Source organism: Dendropsophus ebraccatus, chromosome 12 (assembly GCF_027789765.1).
Source record: "Dendropsophus ebraccatus isolate aDenEbr1 chromosome 12, aDenEbr1.pat, whole genome shotgun sequence".
NCBI classification, from domain to species: domain Eukaryota; kingdom Metazoa; phylum Chordata; class Amphibia; order Anura; family Hylidae; genus Dendropsophus; species Dendropsophus ebraccatus.
In genome coordinates this window covers 37,178,820-37,194,434 of record NC_091465.1, presented here as the reverse complement: position 1 = coordinate 37,194,434, position 15,615 = coordinate 37,178,820, and the positions used below count along the sequence as shown (strand labels likewise).

The 15,615-nt window shown below is 42.4% G+C and overlaps 1 protein-coding gene across 1 annotated transcript; it reads right to left on the bottom strand.

Annotated features, from left to right (window-relative positions):
- Positions 1 to 404: 404 nt before the first annotated feature.
- On the bottom strand, positions 405 to 15,272 carry LOC138769559 (interleukin-18-like). The gene is made up of 6 exons (XM_069948121.1): positions 15,240 to 15,272; positions 11,950 to 11,985; positions 11,186 to 11,209; positions 6,067 to 6,213; positions 2,023 to 2,153; positions 405 to 804 (listed from the first exon to the last, which is right to left on the bottom strand). The coding sequence occupies exons 2-6, from the start codon at positions 11,960 to 11,962 to the stop codon at positions 592 to 594; spliced, it is 528 nt and encodes a 175-aa protein (XP_069804222.1). The 5' UTR covers positions 11,963 to 11,985; positions 15,240 to 15,272; the 3' UTR covers positions 405 to 591.
- Between the last annotated feature and the right edge of the window lie 343 nt (positions 15,273 to 15,615).

Here is a 15,615-nt window from a genome sequence, read left to right as displayed (position 1 = left end):
ATATCTGTGCACACAGCTCTCTCTCCTCTCGCAGACCGGAAGTGCCTGGGGCTCATCACACCGTGTACAGTGTGGCTGTGTCGCAGTGCCAGTAGCCATACATAACTGATAACATCTACATGTCCGTCGAATCCTTCCTCCCCTCCCACCAAGCTAGAAGTTAACCCTTAATGAAGTGTAGGAGGGTACATGGAAAATATTCATTCTATCCATACAACCCTCCCACAGATCATTGAGGGTTAATTCTCTTGCACCACTGCTCCCAGAACAACCTGATAGAGCGTAAATACAGTGTATGCACTACAGAATTTGCCTCCATTTGTTGTGTAGAGGTAGTGACCTGTAACTGCAGCTCAGCTCCTATTCAATTAAATGGGAGCTGAGCTGCAGTTACACATCGCTACACAATGAACAGACACCAATTCTGTTTACTGTGTCCTGTGGCAGCAAACTGTTTTTTGGCATTTTCCTCCTCTAAAACCTAAGTGTGTCTTATCATTAAGTTAGTCTTATGAAGTGAAAAATATTGTAAATAATTATATAAAATAAATATATAATAAAAAATAAAAAAAATCTACCCAAAAGTACAGTTTATGGGATGAGCATAAATTTGGTGGTTTCGTCAATGAGACCTTCAGGCCGCTTTAGGATCAACTTCTTTTCCTTTATGTCCCATGCAAGGTATAATCCTTGCTGTGATGATGACTCAAATTTATAACAATTTTCATGCCCAGGTGAAAATACTTTCTGGTAGAAAATGAATTTACTGGTCTTTTCTAGGATTCTGGTTGGCTGCGTCTCTTCCTGTTATTAAAATAAAAGTTTTTTATTAAATCACTGTCATGGTTAATTGTTATAAATATTGCTAAAGGTGCGCAGTATCATCATTGATAATAAGCAATATAAAATATATAACTGTATGTAAAATAAAGGTATGTGACTACAATAGTGACGAGTCTATGGCCTCTATTCCTTAAAGGGGTTATCCAGTGCTACAAAAACATGGCCACTTTTCCCCCTCTCTTGTCTGCAGTTCAGGTGTGATTTGCGATTAAGCTCCATTTACTTCAATGGAACTGAGTTTGAAGTTTGTTTTTTTTTTTGTTTTGTTTTTTTGTTTGTTTTTTGCCATTACACCATTTTTCGCATTAAAACTGACATATTATCTATCATCCTCAAGTCAGTACAATTACAACAATGCACAGTTTATATAGCTATTATTTTATTTAAAATTGTAACTCAAAAAGACAACAACTAATAAATGTGCTGAAAATTGCTCTATTCTGATCATTATAATATTCTTATTTTTTGGTCTATGGATCTCATTTTTTGCACCATAATCTGTACTTCTTATCGGTACCTAACTTTTTGATCACTTTTTATAAAAAAAAAAATCTGGATGTGATGTAACAAATTGTCCACTTTGACGGGTTTTTGCACTTACACCATTTACTGTGCAAAATCAGAAATTTGATAATTTAATAGTTTGGGAAATTCTGCATGCAGCAGTCCCAATTATTTTTCTTGTTTAGAAATGACAAAAGGGACAGGTTATTTAAATTTTTTATATATTATATAATATTATATATATTATATCCCGGCTCCCCTCCCTCCTTATCAGCCAATCAGTGCACGGCAGCACTGATTGGTTGATGAGGAGCGAGGGGAGCCGGGAGCCTCACACCCAGCCGTAGCGCCAAGCAGGTAATGTATGCTGCGTGCCGGGGGCTGCGGGCGGCGGGGGGGGGGGGGGTGTGTTAAAGGGGCCGGGTCACATATCCACAGCGGAATGAAAATGAAAACTCGCAGCATGAAACCCGCTGCGGTTCTGGTACGTGTGAAGCTACCCTAAAAGGGGTTTTTGCACTCTATGCAAATGTATTGGTCTAAATTGCACAAGTAATAGAAAAGTTTCTGGCACTGACATCAGTACTGCACAGACACAAAACTATAGCTAGATATCCAAGCAGATTTATATATGAAAAGAGAAAGTATTCGAAATGAGATGTGTTAGAATCTTACACTAAGTTTGATGGAATCACTTTCTGCTTTCAGGATGTAATTCTTGCCTTTTATTTCACAGCAGATAGCCACCGCATATCCTCTCTCTGTTGTATCACAGTACCTGGGCAGGTAAAAGCTTGTTGGCTCCCCTATAACACAAGCATCATGTTATTATTTTCATTGTTTCAATAAGGCTCTGTATGGCTAGGTTCACACAACATAAAAAAAAAGAGAAAAGGCGCCTACCTTTTCTATTTAAAAAAAAAGTCAGTTTCTGCCCCAAGTTAATTGACTTCAATGTAATGCATTGAAGTCAATGGAATGAAAGACATCCAATGCACATAGTCTATTAAGTAACGGACATTATCTGCACGGACGTCACAATAATTATCATGTCAATTATTTTTGGACGGCTATTGCAAACAGTGGACGTTATTTTTTTGTTGTTCTTCAAACTGGGGTTTTTTTTCACCGTTTTTACTATTAAATTCAACAGACTTTTCAATTTAAAGACACACCCAAAGGCCAATCAGTCCTCCCAAACTAGAGCCAGTAATGCATTCTGGGAACTGCTCAACCAGGAAGTACAGAAACACAATACAAAACAAAAACCTCTAAAACAAATGGATTTTTTGTACATACAAAACTGTGATAGACAGGTAAGTAATGCTATATGCTTCTGCAGAAGTTTCATTTTTTTTTACCTCTACCTGGAGTTTCCCTTTAAATGGTGCCATTCCACTCAAAATCAACAGTGTGAAATATAGCCTTTCTGTGTTTTCACTGACCGAAATACTGAGCAAAAATACTGTGTGGGAACATAGGCTTAGGGTGCCTTCACACATACAAGACTCGCAGCAAAAAACTCGCTGCCAGTTTCTGCTACAAACCGAGGTCCTGGAAGGCCCCTATCACTACATAGAAGCAGTGGTCTGAAAGACCGCTGCGTGTATGTAATGCAGCCGCCCCCTTAACCCCTTCGGCTCCCGCACCGCTGTCTCCATACATTACCTGGCTCTAGCTTCACGGGGTCCCGGCGTTTTGCTCTGCCGCCCAGCCAATCAGTGTGTTGCACAGCCACAGCCACTGATTGGCTGGGCGGCAGAGCAGGACCCCGGGACCCCGTGCAGCCAGAGCCAGGTAATGTATGGAGACAGCGGTGCGGGACCGGTGCGGGAGCCAAAGGGGTTAAGGAGGAGGCTGCATTACATACCCCCAGCGGTCTTTCAGACCACTGCTTGTATGTAGTGATAGGGGCCTTCCAGGACCTTGGCTCGTAGCAGAAACTCGCAGCGAGTTTTTTGCTACGAGTCGGTATGTGTGAAGGCACCCTTACAATGTTCTTGGAGGCTAGAAAAGTATAGTTTCTAGTATGAAATCCTTATTGGTTTTTCATTTGGACCTAATTCAACACAAATGGATGGCAAGTTGGTTGATAGCATAACCATGTGTCTCCAGCATATGTATGCAATAAATTCTTATTAGCTCTCATTCAAGGAATGGAAATAAAGAGGTGACACCAGGCAAATTACCAGTCCTACTGAGCAGAGTCCTACTAAGATCACTATGAGGTCTGTGTTCACACACAGCTTTTTGGCAGTATTAAATAACTGTAAAAAAAAACAAACAAAAAAACAGTAATCTACTATAGTAAAATACAGCCATATTTCTTATTTTTGAGTTTCATACTGTTCATCCAGTTATCTATTCTTTAGAATTGGGCAATTCATTTTTGTACCTGATTTTTTTTTTTTGTTTTAAACTAAGGATTTTTGGTTCATATGCAACAGGATACTTCCCCTTAGATCTCAGCACTCTCTTCTACCTACTTTCCTTTTCACACCTTCATGCCTTTCAATAGATATGACTGCACCTTTTATTTCCAGCAAAACTTTTTGGTCTGCTGACATTATAGGCCCTATAAATCAAAAACGTCTTATTAGAGATGAACAAAGGACTGCAAACTCGAGCATGATCAAGGTTGGATCATGTCTAGTAAGACATTTAATGTTATAGGGCCTACAATCCAAAAAGTTTTGCTGGAAACAAAGTCACAGTCATATCTGCTGAAAGGAATTAAAGTATGAAAAGTAAAGGAGGTAAAACTGCTGAGTAGAGACTGCTGAGATCTAAGGGGAAGTAGCCTATAGCAGTGATTTTCAACCAGTGTGCCGCGACACATGGTCGGGTGTGCCGCGGGGAAAGTTCCCCAAACTATGGTGCGCCTGCAGATCGCCCCACTGCTGCTGTCCGCCTCACCTACTGGCTGCCTGTAGCGCCCGGACGTGCTCCTCCTATCCGGTCTCCGCTGATTGGAGGAGCACGTCCGGGCCCTACGGGCGGCCAGTAGGTGAGGCGGACAGCAGCGGCGACCATCTGAGAGGAGGTGAAGAGGAAGGGGGGGGGGGGGGGAGAGAAACATGGGGATGGGGGAGAGAAGCAGGGGGGAGAGAAACCTGGGGATGGGGGAGAGAAACAGCGGAGAGAAAAGTTTGGTGGAGAGAAGCATGGGGGAGAGAAGCACAGGAGAGAAGCAGGGAGGAGAAGTATAGTGGAGAGAAGCATGGGGGAGAGAAGTATGGTGGAGAGAAGCAGGGGGGGGAAGTATAGTGGAGAGAAGCATGGGGGAGAGAAGTATGGTGGAGAGAAGCAGGGGGGGAGAAGTATGGTGGAGAGAAGCATGGGGGAGAGAAGTATGGTGGAGAGAAGCATGGGGGAGAGAAGTATGGTGGAGAGAAGCAGGGGAGAGAAGTATAGTGGAGAGAAGCATGGGGGAGAGAAGTATGGTGGAGAGAAGCAGGGGGGAGAAGTATAGTGGAGAGAAGCATGGGGGAGAGAAGTATGGCGGAGAGAAGCAGGGGGGGAGAAGTATAGTGGAGAGAAGCACAGGAGAGAAGTATGGTGGAGAGAAGCAGGGGGGGGAGAAGTATGGTGGAGAGAAGCAGGGGGGAGAAGTATGGTGGAGAGAAGCAGGGGGAGAGAAGTATGGTGGAGAGAAGCAGGGGGGAGAGAAGTATGGTGGAGAGAAGCAGGGGGGAGAGAAGTATGGTGGAGAGAAGCAGGGGGGAGAGAAGTATGGTGGAGAGAAGCAGGGGGGAGAGAAGTATGGTGGAGAGAAGCAGGGGGGAGAGAAGTATGGTGGAGAGAAGCAGGGGGGAGAGAAGCACAGGAGAGAAGTAGGGGGGAGAAGTATGGTGGAGAGAAGCACAGGAGAGAAGTATGGTGGAGAGAAGCATGGGGGAGAGAAGCACAGGGGGGAGAAGAAAACAGGCCCAGGTTTCACACTGAGTGAGTATAAATACATTTAGAATCTATATTATTAACTATATGTATACTATGTACTGTTTTAGTGTCATTTTGTGCCATTTTGGTTGGTGGTGTGCCCCGGGATTTTTTAAGTATAAAAAGTGTGCCGCAGCTCAAAAAAGGTTGAAAATCACTGGCCTATAGCATGCAAAGCAAAAATTCATAGTAAATCTCATCAGGCCTGGTAGAGAGATTGGTAAAGCCAGTGTAGATCATAACACAACATTAGGATGTATTTTAGTTCATTTGTTGGTATCTAGCGGAGTCCAAGAAGGAATCCTTCAGAGGTGGAGTAAGAGGTAGGCACATGGCACCAAAATAGCCTCATTGGAGGTTTAATCACGAGGAAGGATTTCTAAATACCATGACATTTGCCATCACAAATAAATCAATCAACAAATGTTCATTGCATTTCCCCTATGGGTGGGTTCACATTCCGGATTCCACATGGCTAAATTCCGTCGGATTCCGTCGCTCATAACTGCTCACGGCCACACGCATCTCCATTTGTGCCATAGACACCATTCTATGGCCGTGCGGATTCCGCCTTCCACTAAAAGAACAAAATTTGCCCGCCCATAGAATTGAGTCTATGGCACAGGTGTGACAGGTTAAAGCAGGTAGCAAACTGCCTATCAAGGGGAATGATTGAATAAAGTGTCTCCTAGCCAGGCAGTAGCAGTGCTATCAGTTTAAGTATTCCCCAATATGTTCACAGATCAAGCTTCATAGTATATATGGTGATTATTGTGTTACCTTTATCATCTTTACTATTTACAAGCGATCTAAAATGGGCAATGGAGTCTTCTGGGCAAATAAACAACAATTCATCCAACAGATTTTTTACTCTATATTTGTGTTGGTTGTCAGGGCTCCTACTCTGTTTGTAGGCATCCACCACATCTGTAACGACAGAACAAACATGGTCACCAATTCTATATTTAACGTCTGTTCATATTATATTTATACCTAACATGAGATTTATAGATTTATATACTGAAACCCAATATATAGCTTCTGTAATTGAAAGTCATAGACATATCCAAACATGTAGTATACTTCAGCAAATCCCCTCTCTGTATGTTTGGAGATCTGATGGAGCCATCAAAACATTCAATCATATGCCTAACAAGGAATACATTCCCAGTGCAGATGGGGCTCAATGGGCTCATCTGGGTATAATGATGACCAATAATGTATTCTCTGTTAAGATAATGTGATTCCCATATAGCACTATTCAATGCATGCAGTGTTATTTTTTGGAGAGACACCATGAATGGACCCTGTCATGGTCTCTTTTACTTAGTGTGCAAAGGCCCTATAACACAAAACAAGGACAGACAAACAAACACAATAATTTGGGGTCAACAGTCTAGGTCAGCAAAGGCAGGCAGCAAAGGAAGGGTCAAAAGTCAAGCAGAAAGGTCAAGGCAGGAGAACTACAAGACACAGCAAGAATACGCTTAGCCTAGCAGGAACACTAATAGCCAGCACTGTCTGCTGGGCTTACCCAGGGCCGCCATCAGGAATTTCTGGGCCCCGTACACTCAAAGTGTCTGGGCCCCCCAGTCGTCCCCAAAAAAACAACTTTGAAAAACCATATATAAATTACCCCATGTAGTCATGTGGGCGGCCCTCAGTGGCGAAGTAGTCATGGCTCACACAAAAATATCTTCTCTATTTACACCTGTAATTTCCCGAGTGCCAACGTCATTGCTGGGTAAAATAACAGATTGACAAAATATCAGGGCTTACCATGAAGAGATGACCCCCATTAATATAACACACATACATCGTATACACACAGCACATACTATATATATTACATACATCATATACACACAACACACACTGTATACATTACATACAGTCACACTTTAAACAGATATATACACGTATGTACATTTTATATGTACATCCATACTACTAATACACAGGGCCAATTCTAGCTTTTCTGCTGCCTGAGGATAAAATTAAAATGATGTTCTGCAGCAACTGAAGTGTGTATTATGATGTTCTGCTGCAACTGAAGTGTGTATTATGATGTTCTGCTGCAACTGAAGTGTGTATGATGAGGTTCTGCAGCAGCTGAGGTGTATTATGATGTTCTACAGCAGCTTAGGTTTATGATGAAGTTCTGCAGCAGCTGAGGTGTATGATGATGTTCTGCAGCAGCTGAGGTGTATGATGATGTTCTGCAGCAGCTGAGGTGTATGATGAGGCTCTGCAGCAGCTGAGGTGTATGATGATGTTCTGCAGCAGCTGAGGTGTATGATGAGGTTCTGCAGCAGCTGAGGTGTGTATTATGATGTTCTGCAGCAGCTCAGGTGTATTATGATGTTCTGCAGCAGTTGAGGTGTATGATGAGGTTCTGCAGCAGTTGAGGTGTATGATGATGTTCTGCAGCAGCTGAGGTGTATGATGAGGTTCTGCAGCAGCTGAGGTGTGTATTATGATGTTCTGCAGCAGCTCAGGTGTATTATGATGTTCTGCAGCAGCTCAGGTGTATGATGATGTTATGCCGCAGCTGAGTTGTATTATGAAGGTAAGCAGACATCATACTACACCTCAGCTGCTGCAGAGCCTCATTATACACCTCAGCTGCTGCAGAACCTAATCATACACCTCAGCTGCTGCAGAAACTCATCATACACCTCAGCTGCTGCAGAAACTCATCATACACCTCAGCTGCTGCAGAACCTCATCATACACCTCAGCTGCTGCAGAACCTCATAATACACACCTCTCAGCTGCTGCAGAACCTCATAATACACACCTCTCAGCTGCTGCAGAACCTCATAATACACACATCTCAGCTGCTGCTGAACCTCATAATACCCACATCTCAGCTGCTGCAGAACCTCATAATACACACATCTCAGCTGCTGCAGAACCTCATAATACACACCTCTCAGCTGCTGCAGAACTTCATAAGCCTCTCACTTTATAAAGAACCAAGCATCATCTTTTAGCTATAATTGTACAAGTTTCAGCATACAGCACAGAGGGGCTGAGGATACAGATATCCAGAGCTGTGCTCACCATTACTATCTGGTGTGCACAGGGTGGTAGCCTAACCCCCACTCCAGGTGACCCCCCCAACTCAAACAAACACACACAACTCACAAAGCCACACACACACACAACTCACTAACACACACACACACACACACAACTCACTAACACACACACACACAACTCACTAACACACACACACACAACTCACTAACACACACACAACTCACTAACACACACACACAACTCACTAACACACACACACACACACACACAACTCACTAACACACACACACACACTTACATTCTCTTCAGGGAAAGTCTGGGGCAGCATGAGGTGCAGTCATCTTCTTCTTCTCTCCTGCACACAGCCGGCCCGGGCCCCTCCCCCTCCTGCTCCTCTTGTCCCGACAGAGAACGCAGCCAGAGAAGGTACGGAGGTGGCTGGGGAGGGGCCCGGGGGGAGTGAGGAGGGGGCCCTGCTTGTGTCTTCTCTTAGCTCTGCTCGTGATAGATGCTGACAGACAGCAGGAGCTGTGTGTGTGTGCAGTACAGTTGTGAGGAGCTTCAGCGGGCCCCCTGAATTCTAGTTGGGGCCCGGGCCCCTTACAACTGTACTGCCAATACTGCCCTGATGGCGGCCCTGGGCTTACCTACTATTTATGAAGGATCAGGAACTCAGTCCAGCAGCTGATTGGAACTGACCCTGATCTTTCACACAGCTCACCTGCACAGCAGCAGGTTAACCCTCAAGCTGCCAAGGCATAACAAGTAAGACTGGTGGGGCTGAACAAACCTAAAATAAACCTGTGTTCAGACAGGGTTCTGGAACTGCACCAACTCAGCACCTTCTCGGCCGCACAGCCCGAACCGAGGAGCGCCAGCGCACAGTCCTGACACAGCCGCTAATAAAGATTGTGATCATTTGAGACTGGTGCCTTTCCCCACTATGTAGGTGATAAATGTCATTTGTGGGAAACCCCCTTTATTATGGCCGTGTCAGGACTGAGTTACGTTCTGAATTACGTTCTCATGATTGTTTGCTATTCTACTGAATGAAAAGGTGTTTCCCCTTGAAATCTAGGTTTCTACCTGTGACTTTTTTTTTGTTTCCTTTTGCTGAGTGCATTGTAGAGTCTGAACCACTGATGGTGGTTTTACTAGTATCATTGCTAACCATTGTTTTCTCAGAACAAGGGGGATTTCCTTTGTACTGTATTAAAGCGTTTACTAGGCATTACATATGACCTTTTGACATGTTATGCAGGCATGTGAAAAGTTTTGATTACTGGGGTCTCAGTGTTGTGACTCGTACTGTTCTGTAGATATAGTCGGGAGAAGCTTGCAGTGTTCAGTCTATCTCATGGGCTCCATAGACTGGAGGCTATCCCCTACAATAAGCTGGAATAAGCCACAGCACGCTTCTCCAGGCCATATATATATACATATATATACTGTATATACAGGCTATATATATATATAGCACTAACGGGTCAAAAAATGTCATATATGTAGTAAATCAAGTGCTGGTGTTAAAAAAATTAAAAACTTTTTATATGATCTCATTTCAATGTCCCAGATCGCCTGGTTAGTTATTCATGCTCTAATAAGATATGACAATTGGTTCTCTAAATGCAGTTATACAGTATATCAATGTATTACATTCACGTATTGATTATTACCGTCATCTGCTCTACCTGGCACCCTTAGGATATATGCACACATTTTTTTTAAACATATATCTTGTTATCGTATTCTCTGTCTTCAATAATGAAATGGTATAGATCATATTGTTTTATTTTTTTAGCCTATACAGTGGTGCCTTGGATTACGAGCATAATTCATTCTGGGACCCTGCTTGTGATCCAAATCACTATTAACCCAAAGCAAATTTTCCTCCTAAAGGAGTCATTGAAATGCAGACAATTGGTTCCACACACCCAAAATGATTTTTTTTAAATTCTGAATGACATGTAAAACAAATGAAACAAACATTTACAAACCTGGATATGTCATATTATAAGTCACTGTAGAGTATAGCCAATCAGCATGTAGTGTATAATGTACAGTAAGTGCATAAGAATGAAAAAAAAACAGCAGCCATTTGTAGATACAGGATGGAGCTGCAGGTCCCCATAATGCAGGAGCGTAGTACACGTATTAACAGGCTAGAATAGAGAAGCAGGGCTGCTGCCAGAGGTCTGTGTGGTCACATGACAGCACAGACCAATCAGGAAGTGAGAATCACAGAGCTGTGCAGGAGGACAGTGGCAGAAAATTTTCTATACAGCAGCGTGAGTGGCTGAGTGTAAGTGCAAGCACATTGTAGCAACAGTGTGTACAGCTGAGTGTGAGTGAAGGCACATTATAGCAGGAATGGAGAGGATGGTAAACACAAGGACTGACAGAGACTGCAGGGAGCATGAAGGAATGAGAAAGGCAGATGTGGGCACATACATGCAGCACTCTCTGTGTGGGGAGAGAGGGGTTACAGCTATGGAGAGATTACCTACACAGTCCTGTCCCCTGATGCAAACCCCAGCCTGAAGTGGATCTGCTATGATTTGGAAGGTGAGGGAGACTTCCTGGGTCAGAGTACAGGGCTGTAGACCCCGCTATGCAGACCATGCCCCTCCCTGACTTTCCCTCCCACCCAGTACAGGGAGCTCTTAAACCAAGGCGATGCGCTTAAACCAAGTTACAATTTTGAAAAACTGTGAGCTCTTCTTGCAACACACTCTTAATCCAAGTTACTCTTAAACCAAGGTACCACTGTACTTGCATACTGTAGTACCAATGTTACATTTACAATATGGAGAAGGGTATGTAACTTATAGAAATGAACATGAAATCAAATTACCATGCCACTTTCGTGAAATTTTGCCTGCAAAAAAAAATAAAATAAAAATAAGATACATATAATATAAAACGTTAATACATATAAAAACATACAAACACTACAGTAATAACATTGCCATCAAACAATACACTATAAAGCTATCTTCACACAATGTTAATTCAGTAGTAATCACGGCTGTTGTTGCCAATTTTCAACAACGGCCGTGATTACTACTGAACTTTTGTTATGCTGCAGCTGAGGGAATTTATTAAACAATAGGTGTCAGCTTTTGGCTAGGTTCACACAACGTCTTTTTTTGGTCTTCGACAGCCATTTTTGTGGATGTCTGTCATTTTGAGGTCAAATAACGTCCATTATTTTGAAATAACATCCGTAATTTCAAAATAACGGACGTTAGTTCACCTCAAAATGACGGACGTCCACAAAGACGGCCGTCGGAAAGACAAAAAAAGATGTTGTGTGAACCTAGCCTTTAACATAAAAAAATATGCATGTTTTTGCAGAAAGACGATTCACACAAAAAAATTGTGACTTTCTGCCGGGTTTACACTGCCTTAATTGCTTTGGGAAAGTGGGTGGGGCTTAGTTTAAAGGGGGTGTGGCCTCTACAGTAGCAGTATGTATCCCAGATGTTACTAGCTAACATAATATATTATAAACATCACTGGATAATAAATATGCTGGAACAGAGCAGGCATCAGTCTTGCACTCTTAAACAAGGCCTTAGCTTTCATGTTCTGCAAAATTAAAATACTGCAACCTACCTTGATAAAACATTCTTCTGGCTGTCTTTGTAAAATCTGAAAAAGAATAGCATTGCATTATGATTACTCTCCCTCTATTCCTCCCAAAATCTATGTATTATGTGAGCTTTAATGGCTAAACACCAAGGGTATGTTCGGATGGTTCAGATTTCTGTTGTGCGAATTGGTCCTTTAAGATATTTCAAAATCTTTATAAATCTTTCTTAAAGGGGTTATCCAGCGCTACAAAAACATGGCCACTTTTCCCCCTACTGTTGTCTCCAGTTCAGGTGCGGTGTGCAATTAAGCTCCATTTACTTCAATGGAACTAAGTTTCAAAACCTGCACCCTAACTGGAGACAACAGTAGGGGGAAAGTGGCCATGTTTTTGTAGCGCTGGATAACCCCTTTAATCTTTATAAAATGTATAAACTCCCCCAGCCAGAAATGTACAGGGAAATCTAGTATTTCATGCTGACCAATCAGATGCATGTAATGCATGGAGGACTTGAGTCCACCAGAGCAGAAGCTACTTTTAGGGTGTGTTTACACAGACAGATTTTTTTTTTATTGCAATTACTAAAGCCAAAGCCAGGAATAGACTATAAATGGATAACAGGCCATAAAGGAAAGACTAAAGGGGAGATTTATCAAACATGGTTTAAAGTAGAATTGTCTTAGTTACCCCTAGCAACCAGATTCCATCTTTCATTTTTCAAAGCACCTGCAAAGAATGCGCGAGGAATCAGATTGGTTGCTAGGGGCAACTAAGACCATCCTACTTTACACCAATTTGAAAACACTCCCCCTAAGGTTTCTCCTCTTTTCAAATCTATTTTTGGCTTTGATTTCACCAATTAGTGGACCTTACACAATGTAGTCAGCACGTCGTACACTCAGCAGTCAATTATAAATTCCTTTAATTGTTTATGGATATTGTAAGGGGTGTGTGAAAGAGATTTCTAATCCTTGAGGGGTTATCTATGATTAAAAAAAAAAAAAAAAATCACCTTTCTTTTAAAAACAGCACCCCTTCCTGTCCACAGGGTGTGTGTGGTATTACAATTCAGCTCCATTCACTTCAATAGAACTGAGCTGCAATACCCCACCCAAACTGCAGACAAAAGTGGTGATTTTTCTGGAAGAAAGTGGCCATGTTTTTTAAGCCTGGATTGTCCCTTTAAGAATTTTTTTGCTTTGAAAATTCACTGCCATTACTCCATAGATCTGCATATGGTACATGCAGATTTTGCAGTGGGTTGTGCTATGGATTGACTGAGCATTTCAACTTTTGCATTGCCAAGGGTGATATCTGCAACATTTTGACACAGGATCCTGCAGAGCTAGAAATCCAGATCATGCTCTGATTTCTTATGTGTGGATTAGGTTGTAAAAACTATGAGGGAGATTTATCAAGCATGGTGTAAAGTAGAGCCGGCTCAGTTACCCCTAGCAACCAACCAGATTCATCCTTTCATTTTCCAAAGAGTCTGTGAGGAATGAAAGGTGGAATCTGATTGGTTGCTAGGGGCAACTGAGCCAGTTTCACTTTACACCATGTTTGATAAATCTCCCCCTTTATCTCTAATTTTCAGTTCCCCCCAGGTAGTGGGTGAAGTCTAGCCTCTGTGATGGCTGTGCCCCCCCTCTATGCCCATATGGAGCAAACTGGCACAATTTTTGCGCAAGGGGAGTCCATGTGCAAATATTTGCACAATTTTCTTGGTTTGTGCTAGGTGCAGAGAGTGTTCTGAAGAAGTTCTCTGTGAGTGTCACATAGGGTTACGTTAAAGGGGATGTCCGGCGTAAATCTTTTTTCTTTAAAATCAACTGTTTTTAGAAGGTTATATAGATTTGTAATTTACTTATATTTAAAAATCTTAAGTCTTCCCATACTTATCAGCTGCTGTATGTCCTGAAGGAAGTGGGGTATTCTTTCCAGTCTGGCACAGTGCTCTCTGCTGCCACCTCTGTCCATGTCAGGAACTGTCCAGAGCAGGAGATGTTTTCTATGGGGATTTGCTACTGCTCTGGACAGGTCCTGATTTGGACAGAGGTGGCAGCAGAGAGCACTGTGTTAGAGTGGAAACAATACACCACTTCCTGTAGGACATACAGCAACTTGAAAACTAGAGATTTTTAAATAGAAATCTATAAAACTTTCTGAAATCAGTTGATTTGAAAGAAAAAATACATGCTGGAGTACCCCTTTAAGAGTTAGTCTCAGTCATGTTGCACAGAGTTGAGAAGTGCACCTATCCTGGCTTGTTTTAGCAATTTAGCAATACTTAGACCCAATCTGAGCAAAATGTTTGACACATCCCTACTACATGTAATAAGTTTTTAAAAATTACATTGTCCATTTAAGGACACATCCATTGCATAAGGAATCCTAGTTGATCCCATAGACATTAAGGGGGAGTTTTATCAAGCTGGTGTACAGTAGAATTGTCTTAGTTGCCCCTAGCAACCAAGGTTCCACTTTTCATTCCTCACAGATTCTTTGAAAAATGAAAGGTGGAATCTGATTGGTTGCTAGGGGCGACTAAGACAATTCTACTGTACACCATGTTTGATAAATCTCCCCCATAGCGAGCCCATCATGTTTTGGGGGAATAATACTCCGTATCTTATTGTCTCATTGCATTTTTTATTGCATTTTTACATAGCTGTACTGAGTGTATGTCCTATTGCACTCTGGGGAAATCCCTACTACCACAGACACTGGAGATGATGACATTTTGATTTCCTGGTTAGAGAAATGACTGATGTAAACAGTCTGAAGCCTTGTAATAAAGCGTATAGCACTACACACCCTGCGGATTGACTGTAGATTTCTAGTGCATATTCTGCACAGCAATTTACAGCATCATACAAGTGAATATAGGGGGAGATTTATGAAACATGGTGTAAAGTGAACCTGGCTCAGTTGCCCTCTAGCAACCAATCAGATTCCACCTTTCATTCCTCACAGATGCTTTGGAAAATGAAAGGTGGAATCTGATTGGTTGCTAGGGGTAACTGAGCCAGTTTCACTTCACACCATGTTTGATAAATCTCCCCCAAAGTCTTCCGTATCTGATAAAAATGCCACATACAAGTTTTATAGTGGCTAGAAATAGTGCTACCCAGGGCCGGCGTCAGCACCCGGCTAACTAGGGCAAATGCTGGGGCCCACAGCTCCTCTAGGGGCCCACTCCCGTTTGTTACTACATTTTTTTGTTAGTAAAAAAGAAAAAAAAGTGTAGTAACAAAGGGGACTGGGCCCCTAGAGGCCGCATGTGACAGTTAGGGGCCACGCCGATACATACTGGGGCCCCCGGGCACCTGTCTTCCTTCACAAATCTTCCCTACAGCCGAGTAGGAAAGGACCTTTGAGTGTGAAGGACCTTTGATGATGTCACGGGTCATGAGATCGGACACCTGACCTGATAAAGGGCAGCACGGTAGGCTCTGCAAACTAAGTGTTCTGTATGTGCTGGTTTCTAGTTGTTTTGTGTATAGAGGTCCTGCTGTAATATATATATATATATATATATATATATCTATTACAGCAGGATATATATATGTTACAGCAGGACCTCTATACACAAAACAACTAGATATCTGTATCTATCTATGTATCTATCTATCTATCTCCTATCTATCTCTCTATCTCTCTATCTATCTCCTATCTATCTATCTATC